The following is a 20,724-nucleotide window of genomic DNA, read 5'->3' as shown; positions in this document are numbered from 1 at the left end:
GCCAGAGGGATGCGCGGGTATCGCAGATGCCAGTCGATCATTAGCCAGGCGTTGGTATGGAAGCTTGGCCTTCTTCAATGCCCTGGCCGGTGATTTCCTCGATTGGTCTCTGTGTGCGTCGGCAGTTGAAGTTTTGTGCTGGCCGCGACAGAAGAAACGGCAAAGGGGTACATCAACAACCAACGTGGACCCTCCGAAGGCTTTTGATGCTGGCTATCCGCATGTTTGAAGGGACCTCACCGGTGGCCCGCTACGTTGTTTGTTCCCCTATCACACTCGGATTTCCAGTCGATTTGCGAGGCAAGTTTTCAGTTGCCGTCGCCCTCTTCCACCTGGGACTCCTCTGCCACTCTGAATCAAACTGAGCAATTCTAGACTGCCTACAACAATGCCGCTGCAGATTTGCATAATATTGAGCCGACACCATCTCCAACAACGCCAAAACGCCGTTTCCATGAGAAAATTGTGGCACGCCTGCCACTGAACTTGGAGGTACGGAGAATGGAAGTTGGAGCAGCATTATACTAGGAGAACGGCGTTCAAACAACCATCGTTCTGTTGCGACACAGGGTCAGCTTCGACAAATTGCCACAAATGCCAAGGGGAGAAGAAATACCTCTGGGTTGTTCGTAATCTGCGCGTACCGACCCCAAGCAACCTTTCCAGAGGCTGTGACGATACCCAGGTCGGAGACATTGACCTCGATGCTAGAGCCCGATTAGCAACATCTTCGTGGAGGAGAGATTAAAACTTCGGGGAACCATACATTGTACCCTTGGTGAGCACACCTAGTTGCGTGTCTTTATCTCCGAGTTAGTACATTTTTGGGCCATCGTCGGAAAACAAGGACGTATAACATACACCTGGGAGGACGAGTCAGTTGCAGAGTTCAACGATACCAATGGTGAGTCAACTTACAGAGGATTGCTTGGGTTCTTCTTGACGCTCAGAATCGGAAGTTGTACTGTGACGTTGAGAGTCGGGTGGGTGACGTTGGCCTTCTTGTACCGCAAACCCATGGGCCGGATGAAGCCTGCATGCAATCAGTGTCGGGCTCAGATAGAACTTCATCCGGGGGAGAGAAGGGGGAAGGGTAAGGGGGGTGGGTGGACAGGGGAAGATGGGGTTCCTCGGAGGAGAGACCAACGTTCGTATTTGACCGGCCGCCTCGTGAAGTCGGGCCCGACAAAGGTAGGCTGAAAGGTTATTAGCACCGCCGCTGCGTCGTTCGGATCGTCCAACCAGGCCAACCTTGGTAACGATTCGCTTCCACCCTGTTCACGGCAAGGTTAGCATCACGCTGAGAGAGCCACGTTTTCCCAGGAGATCATACCCTTTTTCTGTGTCTTCTTGCCCGTCTTGACACTGTTTCCATGTCAGTTCCCTCCACCTTCTCAACCCGCACCCAGACACACCCGAGCACGTACACCTTGAACAGCTCCTCCTCGCTGATACCCCTAACTTTCGGAATCGGCACCGAGAACCGTGCAGCCTTCTCGGCCCGCTTATTCTTGATCTGCGAGCTCAGCGCCTTCGCCGTGGTCGGGTTGGCGCGGTCGAGGAGGTAGGCGGGGATGGGCTCGGACGGCTCCTTCTCGGCTGGGGCGCCCTTGACGTTCCGCTCCTCGTGTTGCTTGATGGTCTTGCGCATCTGGATCTTCTGGGCATGGCGCTGCTTGGCGTACAGCTTGGCTCTCAGGCCGCGCAGGTTCTGGGCATTTTCGCTTTGCTTGTGGCCCTCGCGTGCCGCCTTCTTGCGGGCGCGCTCTTCATGATCCAGGCGCCTGCCATGAAGCTTGCGATGTCGCTCTGTCCACCGCTTTAGCGTCAATTCGAAGACGAGGGTCACTAGAGCATTGATAGGCCGTCATTCTCTGGGAGGAAGGCATACCGATATACTCGTTCTGGGGCTGTATTGGGTTGAAGTGACGCGGTTAGCAAAGTTCCGCAGACTGCAACTAGAGGGGGTGTTCCTGCGCGACACGGGGCCTGACCATTTCGACTGCTGGCGCCCTCTGAAGGGACTAAGCTTTCGGCGAGTAAGGCGATGGATTCGGGAAAAGAGTGGCCTTGATGCTCTCCGTGCTTGCTTTGCGACGGACTGGAACGGACCAGGCACGCACTGGGAAAACAGACTACAACCAGGATGCTGATAAAAAAATCAAGCTTATCGGGGATTTACAGTGGCGGGGATGCGCAGCTGCTAACTCCCCGGTGGGGGCAATGGTGAGGCCTGGCGAAAGGCGCTTCACCTTATTGGCTACATGTAGTTATCCGTACTTCCTCACATTCCAGGTACCTTAGGTCGGTCCGCCGACCATCACTAACTGACCTCAGGTAGATTGATATATATTCCATGACACAACGGCCAGAGCTGCACTTCACAATAGCCCGTCCGTTAGGTCTTACTCCACTACCATGTAGGCAAAGTTTTTGAGATGAGAAAGGCAAGAAAAGATGCATGAAACTCCATACCGGGATTGGGAGCTGCATGGAAAATGCAGAGCATACCAGTGGGGAGAGAGTTGCCAACGCAGAAGCCAGAGTCGGCGTTGGAATCAAACCAGACGCCAGCGGACGTAGGGGAACTGTACAACTCGAGCTAAGGTACTCAGGGTCTGTAGCAAACGGCGACGTAACACCTGACTGTGCAACCGCCGAAAAGCAGATAAATCTAATGCAAGCAATTCACAAGACGCTACCAACCCGCAAACTCCTTGCTAATGCGGTCTCTCGGCAGATGCTCCCTCTACAAGCCAACGCCCTATCCCCAAGTAATTTCCCAAGAAAAAAACAGAGCAGGAGAAAGAACAGAGGGCGGCGTCTCCCATCCCCCGGCGCAGGGTTATCCAGACAATTCCATGTAGCAGCCCCAAACTGCGGTCAGCCTTGTCAGCGGACGCCAGTCTTCGACTTGGCAGCCTGGAGTAGTTTGCGCTTCCGCTCCTCCTTTTCCCGCTTCAGCCGTTTTTCCAGAGCCTCTTGCTCCTGGTCCTCGCGCCGTGCATGGCGATCCGCCTCCAGCTCTTCGTCTTCGATAACTGACAGACCGGCCTCCATGTCCGACTCATCGTCGTAGGAGTCGTACTGATACCGCCGGCCGATGCCGTAGCCGCTTTGCTCCTCCTCCTCGTCATCGTACTCGATGAAGTCGTCAAGGTCGTCGTCCTCCTCTTCGTACCTCTTCCTAGACATGGAGAGCGGCCCTCCGTACCGAGCTCTGTCGCGTGACTCCGCTCCGGTGGTGGGACGGCTCACCGCACCCGACCTGGCCGTAGTCGCCGCACCAGTTCGTGGCCGTGCAGTGCCAGTGTAACCCGTTGTCGCCAAGGCCGCTTTCTTGACCTTTTTTTCTTCGACAGCAGCCGTCTTCTTGCCATTTGTCGAGCCGGAGAGGGCCCTGTCTCGGGCGCCAGACGCTTGCCCCGTATCTCGCGCAAGCGTACTCGATGCGCTGGTTCGGCCAGACACAACCTTCCTTGCAGCGGATTTCGCCTTTCTCAATTCTTCTGCCTTCAACTCTTTGCGCTCCTTCATGGTCATACTCCGCTCAACCGTCTTGTGGTGGATCTTCCCAAGCGCCTCCCTCTGCTCAGCGTTGGCTTTCGCTCGAGCCATAATCTCCGCATATGACCGCTTCTTCGGCGGGGCCGGATCCGCGGCGCTCTGGTTGCCAGTGACCGGTCGGGAAGGTAGTGTTTTGTTACCGTTGGCAGGCATCTTCGCTGTGCTATTGACGTTGGGACTGGCGACACCGGGTCTCTCGTTCGTGGCTGACTTGCTCACAGTGGACTGCGGCTTTGAAGACGGCTTGTCGCTCGAATTCCCGAGCGGCCGATCCGCAGGCCGAGGAGACGGCCTTGGAGAGTCGCTGCTCGGTCGCGATGGCTTCTCAGGCACTGAATCGGTTCGAGCTGCCTTGAGCCCCCCGGAACGCAACTCATCTTCGGCCTTCCGTTTGGGTTGAACCGTGCTCGGTCGAGGTGGAGGGTTAGACGAAGGCGTCGGCTTTTCGCCGGTGATCGACGCAAGTAGATCGAGAATCTAGCGAGACATGAGTCGCTTCCAGCAGAAACGCAAGGCGTCACGCATCACTGCTTACCGGCATGGTGGCTGGGGCACTGTGGTGTGCAGGCCTTGGATGCCACGGATTTGGTAAACCCTCCCCGACCTCACACCAAGACTTGCTGCCTGCTCATTGAATAGAGCACCAAGCAAAGCAGCCTTGCGCGTGCCACGTGTTTTGCCACCACCTCGGCACCGGCGTCGCCAGTATCGCGGGTAATGGAGAAGCTGATGGCAGACAGCGAGAATGCTGTCCGAATGATCCCAGTGTGATCCCAGTGAAGGTGCAGGGAGGGAGCCGACGGCGGTTAGATATGGAACAAAGAAGTGCGTGTCATCGGCCGGCGCTACAGCGTTGGCCGACGGTTCCTCTTATCTTGCCGGAGGGGGGTCGCGCGCTGGTTGGACCCACAAAAACTTTAACTAATGGTCTGCGCTCTGGATCGGAGGCATGTGCGGCCGATTCCGGGAGTTGGACCCGACAACCCCAAGCAAGGCCTGACTTATGTCAGCATCTCGATCTCAGCATCCGCCTGCCCTAAGAATCTCAGGTCATGTGATCAGCGGGGCCGAAAATTGCGGGCTCACAACTGCGATTTGCAAAATAAATCGAAACCACGATCCCCGCCACCAGCCATCACCAGCCAGAACTAAGAAGAGTCTTTCTCCGCCCAATTTGCGGTTAAACTTGATTGACTCTCTTGTTCTTCATACCTCTTGAGAAGTGAGTCGCTGCTATCACCTGCTGCGCAGCTCTCGGAGCGAGCAACCAGGCGTTCAAACTAACACCGGGCGTTGCAGCAGACCATCCAAAATGAAGCACCTTGCTGCTTACCTTCTTCTCGGCCTCGGCGGCAACTCCTCTCCGTCGGCCGCCGACATCAAGGCCCTTTTCGACTCAGTCGGCATTGAGGCTGATGACGAGCGCCTTGAGAAGCTCCTGTCCGAGCTTGAGGGCAAGGACATCAACGAGGTACGAGGAGTCTTGGTTTCGGCTAGACAAGATACTTTCTGCTAACACGATGCGGCACAGCTGATTGCCGAGGGCTCTTCCAAGCTCGCCTCGGTCCCGTCCGGCGGCGGTGCTGCTGTTGCCGCGGCCGGCGGTGCTGCTGCTGGTGGCGCTGCTGCCGAGGCTCCCAAGGAGGAGGAGAAGAAGGAAGAGGGTATGCATCTGTGTCCTAAATTCCACACTTTGTGTCTTGTCCTGACGTCTTTGCAGAGAAGGAGGAGTCCGACGAGGACATGGGCTTCGGTCTGTTCGACTAAACGCCGAATCGCGATCTCGCTTCGCAACCAACCATCGTCGCGGCATTTCCGAAGGTCCTTGGCTGGCTGGGACAATCGCAAACGTTCCTTGCGGGGCATTTACCCTCGAGGTCGGTTCAGAATTCAGAGTACGAGCCACTTATGTGTCTCGACAGAATTCTCGTCCACACATAGATTGGAACAATACAGAAGCAAGGCGCCGCGAAAGCCCGCATTCAATGGTCCTCCGTGCAATGTTACGGATACGCTCCACCGTACTGGTATTTTGTCCTTGATCATCTTACGAAGTGCAGGGCAACAACCCCGCGGATTTGATGTTTCGCGGAACTGTCGAAGCTTGTTCTACAGCTGATCACCTTGCCCATCATGAACTTCGGTGCGTCATCGACGTGTTACGCAGCGGAGCCCATTGGTCCTTTGCGGCTTCTCAGTAACTGAATACTGGACCCACTTTTTTTTCTTGAAATGGCGGGGCCCTGGCTCATTGCCTCCTGTGGTAAGTCTTGGCGCTTTCCGAAGTGCTTGCAGGCGGATCGACCCGCATTTCGCGCCTTCCTTATTCAGTGTTGCCTAGCCAACGATGCAAACGCGTCTGGTGTGGGGCGCTTGAAGCTACCCCAGGGTGGTCCCGCAAAAAAGCCCATAAAACCAGCGCCCCTGCTGCCTTCCTCACCAAACACGCAGTACACATGCAATCGAGAACCAGCAGCCGGCACTCGCGATCCAGCTGACGCAATTGCGCCAAGTCTGTTCTTGCTAGAGAAATCTACTGATTTTACATTTCGCATTGTCACCTCATTTTCCAACTTGATCAATCTCGCTTCTTCCGCTTGCTCTTTCCCACCGAGTCTCGGACGCGCCTGACGCCGTTGACGCCATGGCGAGAGACGAAAACGCAGCCTTGTTCTCGGACGACGAGAGCACTAAAGATCTTGAGGCGCTGAAGCCTATGAAGCTCAGCGCGCTCACCAAAGCGCTTCTTGGAGACAATGTCTCGAATGGATCAACGACGCCGCCGCGGCGGAGTTCAATTCCAGGCCCGGTGCGGCCGACACCAGGAGACCACGAGTCTTCTTGGCGACGCACCCGTGACGGACAGATTCGTCGGACACCCTCTCCGTCTGGCTGGGAGCCGCGGAAGCAGGAAAACTCTTCTCCCACCCCTGTTAATAAAACGCCATCGCCATCTCCAAGTCGACCCCAAAGCCCAGTGCCCCGGAAGAGAGTCGTGCGCCTCGGCACCGGCCATTCCGCGAACTCAGCCCAGAGGTCAAATCCGAGCACGGCCCACCATCACAGTCAGCGGGCCTCCCTCTCGATATCCACTCGAGGAAAAAGACCGCAGAGCTCGGACGGCTCCAAGGTGACCAAAGAGTCACCAGCTGTATCCCAAGAACAGCCTGCTAAGACCCCAGTGGTTCCGTTGAGAACCGTTCGGATTGCCGTTTCATCATCCGGCCGCAAACCCACAGACGGTTCATCGGATGTCCGCCCCAAATACAACACACGCTCGGCCGCCCGTGAAGCTCAGTCTGGACCCGTTTCCTCGACACGGTCATCCGCCGCAGCCTCGCAAAGCTCAATGCGGGTCAAGAGAGTTGCGAAGAATCCAGGCAGCTTCCTTTCTGGCCCCGCTCGTCGCGGACTTCGGAGACAGAGCGAGGAAGAGCCTGAGGCCCAGCCAGAGGTAGACGCGGATGGCTCGAGTCAGGAGCCTAGAAGCCAGCATCCTCAGTCCGGAAGCCACCAAGACCCTCCTCAATCAGCAGCTTCAAGATACGATGACTCAGCCGCGTCTGGCAGCCCTATTAGCGCCAGGGTCTCAGCTTTGGCTGCTCTCCGGAAACAGAAGTCGACTTTCATGTCACCCTACGGGCAGCAGAAGTCTGAGGATGAGCATCTAAAGCTCCTCTACCGGATGCCCGCTCCGCTTCCGCAGGACGTCGCCAAGGAAGACAAGGAGAATAACATTTCATCCAAAATCCCCGCTGCGGCGCCGACTTCAATTGCGACAAAGAACCGCCCTCCTTCCGCTGCCGACGAGAAGGTGCCGGCGCAGATCGCACCACCTGCCACGTCAGCCAGCATCAAAGCCGCCCCCAAGGACAACGACAACGTCCTGGCCGCCAAACCTCACAATGCGCCTCAAAGAAGTGCAGCGCCTCCTCCTCCCCCTAAGATGTCGGTGGTCGAGACGGCCACCACTGCTGCCGGTGCTTCGACCGCCGCCAGCAAGAAAAAACAGTTCTTGTTTCGCGTCAACGGCAGAATGTATACACGCCTCGATACGCTCGGCCGCGGCGCATCCAGCAAAGTCTACCGCGTTTCAGCCGAAAACGGGAAGATTCTTGCGCTCAAGCGCGTCTCGCTTGAAGGCCTGGACGACAGAACCATCAAAGGTTACAAAGGAGAGATCGACTTGCTGAAACGGCTATCCGGGGTCAATCGTGTCATTCAACTTATCGACCACGAATTCAACGAGGAGAAACAGATGCTTAGCATTGTAGGTTGCGCCTGCCAACGCTTTCCTTTTCTCTCAACATGGTCTAACCTTGCTACAGGTGTTGGAAGTCGGGGAGCTCGACTTCTTGACTTTCCTCCGAAGCCGGACCTCAGAAGACAGCAAATTCGACCCGGTTTTTGTTCGGTATTGGTGGAAAGAGATGGTCGAGTGTGTCCAGGCAGTGCACGCCAAGGATATCATCCACACCGATCTCAAGCCCCAGAACTTCGTCATTGCCCAAGGCCGACTGAAAGTTATCGATTTTGGCATCGCCAACGCCATCCAAACCGACATGACGGTCAATGTGCACCGCGACGCGCAGGTCGGCACTCCGAATTACATGTCGCCCGAGTCCCTGATGGATTTCAAGGAATACGCCCTCAACTCGGCCAACCAGGGCTCTTCTGGTGTCCCGCTCTTGCATCGACCCAAACACTTCAAGCTCGGCAAGTCGTGCGACGTCTGGAGCCTGGGTTGCATCCTGTACCAGCTCGTGTACGGAATGGGGCCGTTCGGCCACATCTCCAACGTCGTTCATCGCATTCATGCCATCATAAACTTCAATCACCAAATCAACTTCCCAGAAACCACCCAGGACGGTGTCCGGGTGCCCCCCAGCCTCATTCGAACTATGCGACGATGTCTGCAGCGCGATCAGTCGCTGAGGCCCAGCTGCGACGAGCTGCTCTCCGAAACGGACCCCTTCTTGTATCCTCTGGAGCTGTCGCCCAGCGTCTTTGCGGCGGCAGACCATGGCGACGTCCTTCCGATTACGTCGGACCTCCTTCGGGATGTCATCTGGAATGTCGTTCGGCGCTGCCGGCAAGGCAATGTTGACGAGAACGAAGCCCTCAGACTCTGGCCAGCCGCTTACTGGGCGAGCTGCAAGAAAGTTCTGGCTGGCATGAATGCTTCTGGTGGAGGCGGAAACGGGCGGCAAGCCTGAGAACGGAACAAAACAAACACTTTGGCGGCGTTGGTTTCCTCGATGGAGTTGGAGGGTGGCTGGTTGTCTGTGCGCTTGGAACGTTTGTTGTCATGAGAGAAAAGAGGGATCGGATGAGGGATAGACTTGCGTGTTTTCGTTCGGAGACCCCACACTGCATTCTTATACCCGGGGCGGCATGGGCTTTTGTTTGTTTGTTGTTGTCTGGAGACATGAGCGTCTTGTCCTGTTTGGCGTTTGGAGAACCTGTTCATGGTTTTGAGAAGTTGGAAACTTCTGATGGGGATGATGGTCGAGGTCAATGCCAGAGGGCATCAAATATTGCTAATCACGGGGAGCATGTGTGTTTAGTTGAGCTCCCCTTCCTCGCAAAGGATTCTAAAGTTGGATTCGCTGTTTTTCTCTCGCCCGCTCCGATCCTGACCCCATTGTTGAACAACTGTGCAGAACTCCCTCCTTTAAACCGACAGCCCGCTGGTGCTATGTCCGCCTCTCGTCAGTCAGTGCTCTTTTCACCGGCCTTAAGGGCATCAGAGGTGGTAAGTCGTCAAAAAACAGCAGCGGCAGGGTTGTTTACTGGTGGGAAAAGAACGATCAAGTTACCAAATGCCCAGGGCCGCATGCCATTATGACGTTCCATCTGTCCTGCAAAGTCAACCCGCCGCATGGTTCTGCGCGAATAGTGTTGCATATGATACAATGTCTATGACAGTTTACTCCATCATACAAGTATAGGGCGTCGGCAAGAGATCCTCCTCCGTGTTGTGTCCCAAGCCCAGAGACACAGCATCCCCACACCCCTTCGAGTCTATTTGTCCCTTCCCTCTTGCTCAAGCCTCGTTCAGCGCTTCCGTCCGGACCCTCAGCTCGCTGATGCGCAGGATCGTGTACCGGTGCTTGCTCTTGACGTGCTTCTCCCGGCGGCAGCGCCGCTTCTTCTTGATCTTGATCCGGAGCGGCTCCGACTCGGTGCCCGTCACGACGGCGCGGCACTCGAACAGCCGCTCGTCCACGTAGGGCGCGCCCCGCAGCGTGAAGTCGCGGCTGCCCAGCACGCTCGCCCGCGTCAGCCGCAGCACGTCCCCCGGCACCACACCGCGCAGCCTGAACGGCAGCCGCACGCTGTCGCCCGCCGTCACCAGGAACCGCTGCCCCTGGATGTGCACCGTGATGTAGTGCCCGGGCTGCGCGGCGAGGATCGGCAGCAGCGTGCGCACGGACTCGCTGAGCGGTTTCGGCGCCGCTGGTGAGCGTTGTTGTTCTGCTTGTTGCTGTTGTTGTTGTTGGGGTGCTGTGGGAGCGGGAGGTTGCTGCTGTGATGGTGTTGAAGAGGCGAAAAAGGAGGAAGATGACGGCAGATTGGCATTGGCAGCGTTGTTCGAGTCGGACGCGACGGGTTCGATGTGTTGCGCTGTCTGGTTGAAGAGGCGGAGGGAAGCTGCCGCTCTCAAGGGGCCCGTTGCTGCTGCTGCTGCCGCGGTCGGCCGGGTCGATGGCAGGAGTCGCGTTGCGGGAGTGCGCAGCTCCAGCACGGAGCGCAGCAGTGTCCGGCTCATGGCTGGCGGAGCGGCGTTCGCCCAATTGAGTCGCGTGAGCGAAGAGTTCGCGTTGTAAGCGTCCGTCACGATGCAGTGTCGGCTTCGCGATGTGCTTGGCGGGTGCTTTGCTGCAGGAAATTTCGGGGTAGTTATGGGGAACAGCTGGGTACGGCTGACGACGGCCCGGTCGTTGGCCAAGATGGGCCCGCTTTTGCGCTCGACCGAGGTGACGAAGCTTGGCAACGGCCTTCACCGACGACTCAAACCAGGTGGTACACAGTCTGCGAATCAATTTGTATGTATTATCCCCTCGCGCGCACACCTTACTTGAGCTAAGTAGGAGGGAGGTAGATGAGTAAGTAACCTCTCTTCGAGGTTGACAATCCCCCTTGTCTTTTTCGCCCACATGGTGTGGGCTACCTTTCCTTATGCGTCATCCACAACGAACTCAACCTCGAACAACAAGTTGAACAAGCGGCATGCATGGCACTCTGATTTCCAGAGGATACACGTACCTTAGCTAAATACCTACTTAGGTAGGTATACCATAGGGTTCGTGTCATGGTTCGGCATCACGTAACCAAACAAATTTGATTTAAATCCGGCAATCAATCTCCTGAGTTATTCGGGAAGCAAGAGCTACTCACTAACATAGCCACAATCTAATAATGCGACAAAGAAACCCACGCACACAAAGGAAATGTTCTATAGCGGTGCTTACCTATGTACGTAATACACTTACGGCCCACGACGAGGCGTCAGACTCCTCTCGATCCGCGCAGCATCCAGCGAGACAAACTCGACGGAATCCAGACTGGCGGTCGACGGGGCACCCACTAGCCTTTTGAGCCAGCTGGGTTTCTTATTCTTACTACCGCTCGACTGAGAGGTGGTGCTGCTACGCGCCTGCGACCGGTTTGGCCGAGGCTGTGGTTGGGGCCCTCCTCCTCCTGGCCGTGGCTGCTGCTGCTGCTGCTGCTGCTGCTGCTGCGCCCTCTGCCGCGTGCTGCCATCGATCTTCTGCTTCTCCCTGCCCCGGTTTCTCGGTGGACTCACCTCGGCTGGTGGGCTCGACCTGTTTCTTCGGTCGAACATCGGGTTGGGTCTGTAGCCGGGAACGACGCCGGGCCGGCTCTCCGGTGCTGTTGCTCTGGGGGCGGAAGTATTCGCCCCGACTGGTTTCCTGCGCGGGACGGTCGTGGGCGGTGCTCTTGGGTAGGTAGCAGTAGTAGTACTCACCTGGACTGGCTTCCTGCTTGGAATGGTCATCAGCGGATCCGGCTTGTAGCCGTCGAGATGGCCATTCGCCTGCTGCCGTGCGAGCGGTCGCGGAGCGTTATTCTGCGCCTTCGACCGCAGGGAAAGGGGAGCAGGTGCCATGTCCGGATGCTGCGGATACCAAGACCCTTCTTGGTCTTCGGGTGGAAACGAAGGTACGTCCTTCGGCGGGACGGGTGGCCCGAAATACTGGTATTCCACCCTTGACGGCGCCATTGTGTGCGTGGGACCCCGTCGCGGACCGACGCCGTTAACTCGTTCCCGGAGAGCGGATGAACAGGTCGATGAAGCTGATGAACTGGTTGGTGTAACGGATGAACCGGTACGTGCAGTGGATGAACTGCTCGGTGTAGCGGTGGAAATCCTTGCGCGAGAGGCTTGGGGGATTCCGGCGCGAGGGCTCACCGTCACTGGCGTTCTAGCCGTCACTGCTCGTCCAGCTGGCGGCTGAAGCTCGGCTCTCGCTTGACCTTGGCGCTGTGCGGTCGCAAGACGGGTCCGAGGATCTCTCGGGGTCCCTACGTCCTGTTGTCTTAGGCGACGGCCATTGCTTCGCGAGATCGAACTGCCTTGCCCGTTGTCGTTCGATATCAGGGGCATCCTTGGTTGCTCTCGTGCGCCCTGTATATTGCGACCTCCTAGGTCATTGTTAGCTTGGAGACTTGAAGACGAGGCGCTTGGGGGCTGTTGCGGGCAATACGCCTGAGGCAAGATGGCCCGCTCAGAGAGCCGAGGGGGCGCGTATCGGGTATCTGCCCGTGACAGGTGCGGCCCCTGCATTGGTGGCTGGCTAGCCGCCGTCATCTGAACATCGGTCCCGTACGCCGTCTGCCAGCCGGGGTTGCTGAGCATGTACTGCTCTGACTCACCTCGTGGTTCTGTTCTTTTCCCCGTCTCATTTCGCTCTCTTTCTTTCCTTTGTCGCCGTAGCGCCTCCTCCTCCCTTTTCTTATTTTTTTCGTACTCACGATAGTTCTCCCTTTCCCTTCTTGCCAACTCCTTTTCCTCTCTCTTCCTCTTTTCCAGTAGCTTGGCGGCGCATGCCGTAGAGCAGACCGACCTGTCGTCCCGGTCGACATATACCAGGTGTCCGCAGTGACGAGAGTGGCGGCTAGCAAAGAGTTTGCAGATGGAGACGCCGCTTTCTGCTTTCTTCTCGTAGTAGCTTTGGCACCTACGAATATTGCTCGTTTTCTGGTGCCCGCACCTGTAGATGGAGACTTCCACCTGGCACATCTTGCTCCGAGTTTCGTCGAACGTCTTAGAGTGCCACTTCAGCCGAGGTCTAGGTAGAACTTGCGTGCGTGTTGGCGGTGCCGGTGATAGAGGTGAGATAGGTGAGACAATGGGTGGAGGACGTTAGATAGGAGCAATTCTCTGACCTTATATCTTCGTCCAGTCCCGCTTTGTCCGGGTAAGCCTGTTCCGAACTACAGAAACAATGGTAGCCTCCTGTGTTGACTGCCTTTGTTCGGACCGAACAAAGCGCTTGGTCCGAGGTGAAGGGTATTGTGGCTTTCGGTTTTATCAGTTTTACCCCGTTTCAACCTTCTTCTAGCTGTGGTAACATCCTAGGACAACTTCTAAGAGAGGCATCCAATGTTCAGCCTGCTTGTTTAGGTAGATGCGTGGTTTATATCCTTGCGGCATGGCTCAGACTGCACGAAATGGAGGGCTGTTTTTTCGATGGCATGGCAAGGAAACACCAAAACAGGGCTGATAGGGCTCGAGGACAGCAGGAAATGGCAGCTTGAAGTAGAAGCCTCCCTTTGTCTGACAACATATTCTAATTTCCGTGTCAAACAGCTGATCCATACCAAGCATCAAGTCAGCTAGGTACGTGTAGGTCACTCATCTACCAATCCCTGCCTTGGAAGAAAGCCCCAGCTTAAATTGCTCGGATCATGACATTATTGTTGAAACAACAGCGAGCTACATCTTCCACTCCACCACATCAGGGAGCCACTTCTTTACTTCTTACTCTCTTCATGCCAGGGCTTCTCTTGAACCCAAACCCCAGTGATACGATTGCAGGATTATCACAGTCCGCTCATTGTCCGTTCTTCTTCCACGGAGTGTGACAGCCGCTTGCTCGAGAGCAATTACCTGTATCGCTGTGGCAGAGTTTGGGTTCGGTAGCTGCACCGAGGATTACCTTTTCGAGCGGTATGATTGCCTGGACAACCAGAGTCTTTATACACTTGAAATTAGACGGAACTAAACCCTATACCTGTTTGTGTCTGTACCCCCTCACCTCTTGGCCGGCTGCAGCCGCACCCACAACGGCGGCTTGGTCATTGAGTGAAACACCTTCATAGGCTTCATACGGCCATCCAAGCCCCACACCCGGTTCTCCTCCTCGTGTTCACCTCTGTCGAGTTCGATGTCGAAGTTCCACAGCAGATGCGCCGCGATGAGGCGCATCTCCATGTACGCGAGGTTCTTGCCGATGCACACCCGCGGGCCCGTCCCGAAGGGCAACGACGCGTTGAGGCGGTCGCCGCCGAAGGAGCTGTGACCGGGCTCGCCAGGGCCCTCACACGCTTCCGTCCCTACTAGCCAGCGCTCCGGCCTGAACTCGTCTGGCTCGTGGAAGTTCAGCCGCGAACGGGTGGCGGCCCACGGCGAGACGCCAACCGTCGTGCCCTCGGGCACGTAGTAGCCGTCAATGGTGGCGCCGCCGGGAGGGACGATGCGCTGCTGGCTCGCGGGCGACGGCGGGAACAAACGCAGCGCCTCGTTCAGGGTGGCTTCGAGGTACCGCAGCTCCCTCACTTTCTCCCACCGGATGTCGTCGGCTGCTGTCACGGCGCCGCGGATCTCGCCCACCAGACGGCCGTACACGTCGGGGTGCGTGCACACAAAGTAGGTCCAGCCGGTCAGGGCGGTGGCCGTAGTATCGGTTCCGGCGCTGATGAACAGCGCCATGTTCAGGATGATTTCCGTCCGGGAGAGGGACTTGGCCGATTCGCTGTTGAGGATCTGCGAGATGAAATCGGGATGGTCGCGGTCCGAGTCCGCGAGGCGCCGGACCGTCTTTTCGCGCGAGTTCTCCAGGTGGATGGTCCTCCAGGCGGCCGCTTTGGCGGGAACGAGGAGCCTAGTCATCAGCGACTCGAGCCATGTGCCGACGCCGGAAATTCGGCGTATGCCCTGCGTCCAGGTTGCCGCGACGAATACGTTGATTACGGAGGTAGACCACTGCGTGTTGGACGCTTGGTCTAAGCATCCGAATGGCTCTGCAAAACACAGATCGCCCATCATGTCAAAGGCAAGATACGTGTCTGTAAAAGACGACATGTGAGTTTGGAATCGTTAGCCTGGGTGTCACACGGTCAAGGGAAGCCGATCAAGGGGCACTCACACCAATCCGAGACATTCAATGACCGATTCCCTGCTGCCATTGTCTCAAGTATGGCAACAAACTTGTGGACTTGCGCTTGAAGGAGAGATTCCAGGCGTAGCAGCGAGCTGTTGGTAAACAAATTCCCAAGCGCTCTGCGCTGGCGTGCGTGGTCCCTGTTCAGGGCGAGACTGACGCCGGTCTGGCCGTCCACCTTTCCGACGGCCCCGAGGAATATCGGGCTCTTTTCCATGTTGAGACCGCCTTTCTGTGCGTGACACGTCAGTTCCTGCCAAGGCGCTGTTCTCGGGGCCTCGCTGGCCGGGAGGGGGGGGACGTACTCGCAGACCGTAGATCTCTTCCCGCGCTTCGACGCTGATGAAGCTGAGTTCGTTTGGCGACACGCGCACGACCGGTCCATATTTCTCGTGCAACGACTGGTAGTAGAGGTGCTGGTTCCCCGTCACCAATGCCAAGGCCGCGGGCAGTTCTGAGACGCTGTTGACCCAGGGCCCAGGGACTGAGCGCAGCGGGTGGAAGAGCCGTCGTTGGACAATCTGGAAAACAGCCCTAGCAACCAGCTATTCAAAGGGATGGTGAGGGCCAGAGCGGTAAGCGACGTGTGCCATCCTCTGAATTACGGCTTGACGTACCAGGATTGCCAGCGTCGCAGTCACCGCCGTGGCCAAGGGGAAACTGGAAGCCATGTCGGCGTATTCAGACGCGTTATCGCGATTTATTCACGCAGTGCGATGTTTGAAGCCGTTCAGCTTCAACTTTCTGATGACGATGGTATCAGAAACAACAAGCTGCGTGCCGTCTTCAGGTATATGGCAGTGCGCTCATGGTGTGGCGGTCGCTTGTGGTCCAGCACGCCGCAACCCGTCTCGGTTTTCGCCGAGTTCCTTTCTCTTCCCGGTTGGACGTGCAACACTTACTAGCACGGATCGGAGGCACATTCCGTGGCTGTTTTGGAGAATCCACGGCTGTGGTCACAATGCTACAGAAAAACGTGGCCACCGAAGATCAATGGGGGCAGGATGGAAACGTGCTCAAAATATCTCGCTCACTGCATATTAATGTGCTCCGCAGCAACTAAACCCCCACGGCGGGCCGCCCCTCGAGGAGGCTTATGCGGTCTGCCGTGGGCGTCTGAGAGTGCCTACCGCGGACGGAGAGCTTTTGAAACAAACCCAGCTTAACAGACGACTTTTGGCATCAACGCCCGGCCCGTAAACACAGCAGCACCGCAGCCATGGCGGACACGGAGGAATTAGCGAGAGGCTACACCTTGGTCAACGACACGCAGTACAACGCCGGCTTGTTCCTTCTCCAGCGACTGGCCGTCGTGCCGGGCATGCGCGTGCTCGACGTCGGGTGCGGACCGGGCAATCTCACGGCCTACATCGCGCAGCTTGTCGGGGACGACGGGACCGTCGTGGGCATCGATCCGAGCAAGGAGCGCATCGCCATCGCGCTCAGGACGGCCGTCCGGCCGAACCTGACCTTCCTCGAGGGACGAGCCGAAGACCTGTCTCGCTTCCCCGCCGCCAGCTTCGACATCGTCTTCGTCAACTCGACCTTCCACTGGGTGCGGGACCAGCCCGCGGCACTCAGGGAATTCGCCCGCGTGCTGCGGCCCGGGGGCCGCCTCGGCATCTCGGGTGGATCGGGGGACTTCGTCGCGGCGCACGAGAAGATCAAGGCCGACGTGCTGTCGAGGGAGCCCTACCGGCGCTACCCCGAGGAGAGCCCGCCGGTGTTCCTCAAGCGGCGCGAGATGGAAGGACTGCTCGACGATGCCGGGTTCGCCGACAGGACGATCGTGGTCAACAAGATCGTCAAGGCGGCCAGGGATGCTGACGCCATGATCGACTGGCTTGACACCAGCTCCTCGGGGAAGACGTACGGCAGCATTCCGCTGCACCTGCGGCCGAGCGCGCGGGAGGAGATGAAGAGAGAGTGGGACAAGCTCGTGACGGAGGAAGGGATTCGGATGGAGATGGAGCTGCTGGTCACTGTCGCGGTCAAGAATTGAATCGGGGGCGTTGCCCTCGAGTCAGGGTTGATAGAAAAATTCATATTGTTGATTGCTGTTCACTGTGTGCATGAACTACTTGGAGAAGAGCTGCCTATACACATTTCCAGGGGTTCTCCCCAGCGCCGGCCCCCTCTGGATGACATCGCTCTCGCCCCTGAGTTACTTCACACCATCTTACAAAGGCGTAATGAGATGGTAACTATTTCGGCCATGCGGGGAAATGTTTACGCTTGAACCCCCCTAACACTACCTGAACACGGCCCGTCAGCCTATCGCGGGTACCTTGTTTATTTTTGAGAGAATTTGAGCACATTTCATTCTGTGCTTGGACTTCCCGTCTCGCCCGCTGGGGACCGCTGAAACCGCAACCATCGACCTTGCCTTGAACGTTCGCCTGCATGAGACTTGGACACCGTCAGCACTTGAACTCGGTACGTACCTATCCAAGCTCATCTGTTGCATGACCTGCCGTTTTGCTTTGTATTCTCTTTTCTGTTGTTCCCCTTGTTGTTCTCCTTGTTTGTTTCCTTGCGAGCCGACGATAATTACAGAGTCTTACACTGATAGTATGTTGCCCGCTCACCGCCCAGAGAAGCTTCCTTCGACATCGTCGCCTGAGTCCGCGCCATTGGGGACGGGGGAGGGGGATCATGGCACCGAACCGGAAGCCGAGCCCATCATCTCAGTGGGCTGGGATGAGCCAGAGGACCAAGACCGCGAAAATCCCTTGAACTGGTCGCCAGTGGTGAAATGGACCAATATTCTGACCATTTCCGTCATCAGTTTCCTAGTGTGAGTGTTCAAGCCCGTAGGTACCTGAGTTTCCTGAGGTAGGGGTCATGGTACCTCTACCTACCCCTGAGGATTCCAAAAACCCAAGGTTCTCCTTTCTCCAACTGGCTAAGGACGTGCTGGCTGATTGCACCTCGCGAGAGAGAGACCGCTTGTCTCCTCGATGCTCGCGCCAGCCGTTCAGCTGGTGATGCAGGACTTTGAAACCGAGTCAACCAGCTTCGCGACCTTCTCCGTGTCCATCTTCGTGCTCGGCTTCGCCTGCGGACCGCTGCTGCTTGCGCCGCTGAGTGAGCTCTACGGCCGCGCGATCGTGTACAACGTCACCAACGTGCTCTTCCTGGCCTTCACCGTCCTGTGTGCCGTCTCGCGCAACCCGCCCATGCTGCTGCTTTCCCGCTTCCTGTCCGGCTTTGCTGGCGTGGCCACCATCACGATCGGCTCGGGGACCATCGCGGACCTCATGCCGCGCGAGAAGAGGGGCAAGGCCGTGTCGGTATGGTCCGTCGGCACCATCCTCGGCCCCATGGTCGGGCCCATCATCGGCGGGTACGTGACCGAGGTGGCTGGGTGGAGATGGATGTTTTGGGCCGTCTCGATTGTGGTGAGTTGCTGCGATCTTGATTCCCAGTGAATTGGTGACATCTCATTGCTGAAACGCTCTCCTTCGCGACCCCAAGATCGGCGTCGTAACAATCTTTGCGTTTTTCGTGCTCAGCGAGACATACCCTGCCGTGTTGCTGGAGAGGAAAGCAGCACGGCTCAGGAGAGAAACGGGGGACCATCGTTACCGGTCTAAGCTGGCCTCCGACGTCTCTTCAGCAGAGCTCTTCAGACGGAGCATCATACGGCCAACAAAGATGCTCATCTGCTGCCCGCTCGTCACCATCATGTGCTCGTACGTTGCCGTCCTCTACGGCATCCTCTACCTCCTCTTCGCCACCTACTCGTTCGTCTTCAAAGAAGTCTACGGATTCTCAACCTTTGCCGCCGGCCTCGTCTTCATCACCGGCGGCGTCGGCACCCTGCTGGGGCTCCTGTACACCGGCCGGTTCAGCGACAGGAGCCTCAAGAAGCAGGCTGCCGCCGGCAAGCCAGTCACTCCCGAGCACCGCCTCCCTCTAGTAATCACATTGCCCGGCGCCCTGGCGTTTCCCCTCGGCTTGTTCATCTATGGATGGAGCGTGGAGGTGCGCGCCCACTGGATCGTCCCTCAGCTGGGCACCGCTGTGACCGGATTGGGCTCCATCTTGGTCTTCATCGGCATCCAGACCTACCTGATCGACGCGTTTGAGGAATATGCCGCGAGCGTTATCGGCGCGAACGCGGTGCTCAGGGGCACTGCCGGGGCGCTCATTCCGCTCTGCGGCCTGAATCTGTACAATGTGCTGGGCTGGGGCTGGGGGAACAGCTTGCTGGCCTTTGTCGCGCTTGCATTTGCTCCTGTACCCTGGGTTTTTGGCGTCTACGGCGCCAGGATTCGTAGTTTCAAGTTCTTTCAGCTCAAGGCTTGAATTACAAGCATTGATTGCGTGCCGTCTGGTGCTGCTTCTAGCTGATTTCGAACCGTCACCTCCCTGAGTCTCCTTACAATCGACTGGCGATCATGTCGCACGGTTCCCCGCCGAATCTCCCAATGAGCTCGCCCAGCGACATGTCCTGTAGCTGTAACCTCCGCAAATTTCTCCCCGTCCCGAGGTAGTCGTTGCCGGTCGCCATCTCGACGAGAACGATGACCGCCTTGATGGGCGTCGCGTCTATGCCCAGCTTCTCCGCCAGGCTGTACCAGCAAACCAGCAGATCGGGAACGTCCTCCGAGATGTTCCTGTTGCTCATGCTCGAAGGGGCCTTCAGCCTGTTGTGCGGCGGCGAGTTCTGGGCCAGGTCGACCAGGTCGGTGAAGCTCTGGCCGTAGCACTCGTTCGAGATGTCCACCGCGCTCTTGAGGCGCAGCCCCAACGCCTGGCCGATCTGTATCCGCACCCGGTCGACGGCGAGCATGGCGTTGGCGACGGACCGCGTCAGGCCGTCCCGGTACAGCAGGAAGTCGCCGGCGGTGCTCTCGATCCGGCCGGCGTTCATCAGCATCATCAGCGGGTGGAACACGCCGTTGACGTTGGACAGGCAGACCTCGATGACGCTGCTGCACCACCGGAGCTCCACCGGGAAGATGTCCCGGACCGTGTCGTAGATGGCTGCGCTGAGGCCCCTCTGCAGCGGCGCGATGAAGACGAGGTTCTTCCGGCCGAGGACCGTCAGGCCGTCTTCCTCCATCCTGCACGAGTATGGCGAGAGGTTGGTCTCGAATATGCATCCAACGTCCAGGTCGGCGATGAGCGAGAAGAGGTTGCCCGGGACGGCGATGATGATGTGCCGGTGGAGAGCGAAACGCTTGAGTTCCCGCAGGACCGTCTCCTGGCCGGTAGAGGGCACGGTGAGGATGATGGTCTCGGAGAACGCCACCACCTCGCCCATATCCGAGGTGACGCGCAGGGTTGCCCAAGCCTCCAGGGCGCCGCTGGCTTTCAGGTAGCCTCTATCCCTCACCCTGTTGGCATGCCCAAGATGGGTAGGGTGGGCGTACAACAGTACCCCTTTTCCATGTCGTTGGAGATCGGCGGCAAGGGCAAATCCAGCTGGCCCGGCCCCAACGATTGACACGTTGGTCTGCATGTTGGCGATGTTGGTGTGGTTCGTGGAACGTCGCGCTGCCGCCCTGGTGGGAAGGACTGCGTGGTTCAGGAGAAAAAGGGGCGACGAAGAGTGGCAGCGATCTCGGACACGCGGTCTCTCTGGCAGAGATCGACATACTGTATCTATGTAACTAGACGGAGCCTCCCAATGTACAGACATTACAGTCCGAGCCCAGGGGGTGCAACATCAGTGCCTTCTTCAACCTGGCCTCCACCGTTAGATGAATCTTAGTTGTGGTTTCCACGGCACCCGTAA

The 20,724-nt window shown here is 57.5% G+C and overlaps 9 protein-coding genes across 9 annotated transcripts; 4 read left to right on the top strand and 5 right to left on the bottom strand.

The window, feature by feature from the left end:
* Positions 1-39: 39 nt before the first annotated feature.
* Positions 40-2,125, bottom strand: THITE_126245 (ribosome biogenesis protein NSA2). The gene is made up of 10 exons (XM_003651676.1): positions 1,995-2,125; positions 1,892-1,910; positions 1,428-1,809; positions 1,334-1,365; positions 1,252-1,274; positions 1,148-1,196; positions 917-1,033; positions 767-800; positions 617-707; positions 40-555 (listed from the first exon to the last, which is right to left on the bottom strand). The coding sequence occupies exons 1-10, from the start codon at positions 1,995-1,997 to the stop codon at positions 520-522; spliced, it is 786 nt and encodes a 261-aa protein (XP_003651724.1). The 5' UTR covers positions 1,998-2,125; the 3' UTR covers positions 40-519.
* A 567-nt stretch (positions 2,126-2,692) lies between these two features.
* THITE_2112315 (uncharacterized protein) lies at positions 2,693-4,446 on the bottom strand. Its single transcript, XM_003651675.1, has 2 exons — positions 4,103-4,446; positions 2,693-4,044 (listed from the first exon to the last, which is right to left on the bottom strand). The coding sequence occupies exons 1-2, from the start codon at positions 4,106-4,108 to the stop codon at positions 2,893-2,895; spliced, it is 1,158 nt and encodes a 385-aa protein (XP_003651723.1). The 5' UTR covers positions 4,109-4,446; the 3' UTR covers positions 2,693-2,892.
* A 429-nt stretch (positions 4,447-4,875) lies between these two features.
* On the top strand, positions 4,876-5,822 carry THITE_2112314 (60S acidic ribosomal protein P2). Its single transcript, XM_003651674.1, has 3 exons — positions 4,876-5,038; positions 5,099-5,231; positions 5,288-5,822. Exons 1-3 carry the CDS (start codon positions 4,880-4,882, stop codon positions 5,332-5,334), a joined length of 339 nt encoding a protein of 112 aa, XP_003651722.1. The 5' UTR covers positions 4,876-4,879; the 3' UTR covers positions 5,335-5,822.
* On the top strand, positions 5,823-9,080 carry THITE_2112311 (uncharacterized protein). Its single transcript, XM_003651673.1, has 2 exons — positions 5,823-7,837; positions 7,896-9,080. Exons 1-2 carry the CDS (start codon positions 6,212-6,214, stop codon positions 8,781-8,783), a joined length of 2,514 nt encoding a protein of 837 aa, XP_003651721.1. The 5' UTR covers positions 5,823-6,211; the 3' UTR covers positions 8,784-9,080.
* On the bottom strand, positions 9,081-10,591 carry THITE_2112310 (uncharacterized protein). Its single transcript, XM_003651672.1, has one exon. It carries the CDS (start codon positions 10,337-10,339, stop codon positions 9,614-9,616), a length of 726 nt encoding a protein of 241 aa, XP_003651720.1. The 5' UTR covers positions 10,340-10,591; the 3' UTR covers positions 9,081-9,613.
* Positions 10,592-13,849: 3,258 nt separating this feature from the next.
* THITE_2143111 (uncharacterized protein) lies at positions 13,850-15,649 on the bottom strand (the record flags this gene model as incomplete). Its single annotated transcript, XM_003651671.1, has 4 exons — positions 13,850-14,883; positions 14,964-15,210; positions 15,284-15,523; positions 15,596-15,649. 4 exons carry the CDS (start codon positions 15,647-15,649, stop codon positions 13,850-13,852), a joined length of 1,575 nt encoding a protein of 524 aa, XP_003651719.1.
* Positions 15,650-16,197: 548 nt separating this feature from the next.
* THITE_2086862 (uncharacterized protein) lies at positions 16,198-16,980 on the top strand (the record flags this gene model as incomplete). Its single annotated transcript, XM_003651670.1, has 1 exon — positions 16,198-16,980. The coding sequence occupies one exon, from the start codon at positions 16,198-16,200 to the stop codon at positions 16,978-16,980; it is 783 nt and encodes a 260-aa protein (XP_003651718.1).
* Positions 16,981-17,551: 571 nt separating this feature from the next.
* On the top strand, positions 17,552-19,289 carry THITE_34254 (uncharacterized protein; the record flags this gene model as incomplete). Its single annotated transcript, XM_003651669.1, has 3 exons — positions 17,552-17,775; positions 17,923-18,379; positions 18,456-19,289. 3 exons carry the CDS (start codon positions 17,552-17,554, stop codon positions 19,287-19,289), a joined length of 1,515 nt encoding a protein of 504 aa, XP_003651717.1.
* A 73-nt stretch (positions 19,290-19,362) lies between these two features.
* Positions 19,363-20,448, bottom strand: THITE_2086860 (uncharacterized protein; the record flags this gene model as incomplete). Its single annotated transcript, XM_003651668.1, has 1 exon — positions 19,363-20,448. One exon carries the CDS (start codon positions 20,446-20,448, stop codon positions 19,363-19,365), a length of 1,086 nt encoding a protein of 361 aa, XP_003651716.1.
* Positions 20,449-20,724: the final 276 nt, after the last annotated feature.

This window comes from Thermothielavioides terrestris, chromosome 2, assembly GCF_000226115.1.
Source record: "Thermothielavioides terrestris NRRL 8126 chromosome 2, complete sequence".
Taxonomy (NCBI): Eukaryota; Fungi; Ascomycota; class Sordariomycetes; order Sordariales; family Chaetomiaceae; genus Thermothielavioides; species Thermothielavioides terrestris.
The sequence above is the reverse complement of the archived record's forward strand: the minus strand, read 5'-3'. Positions and strand labels throughout refer to the sequence as shown.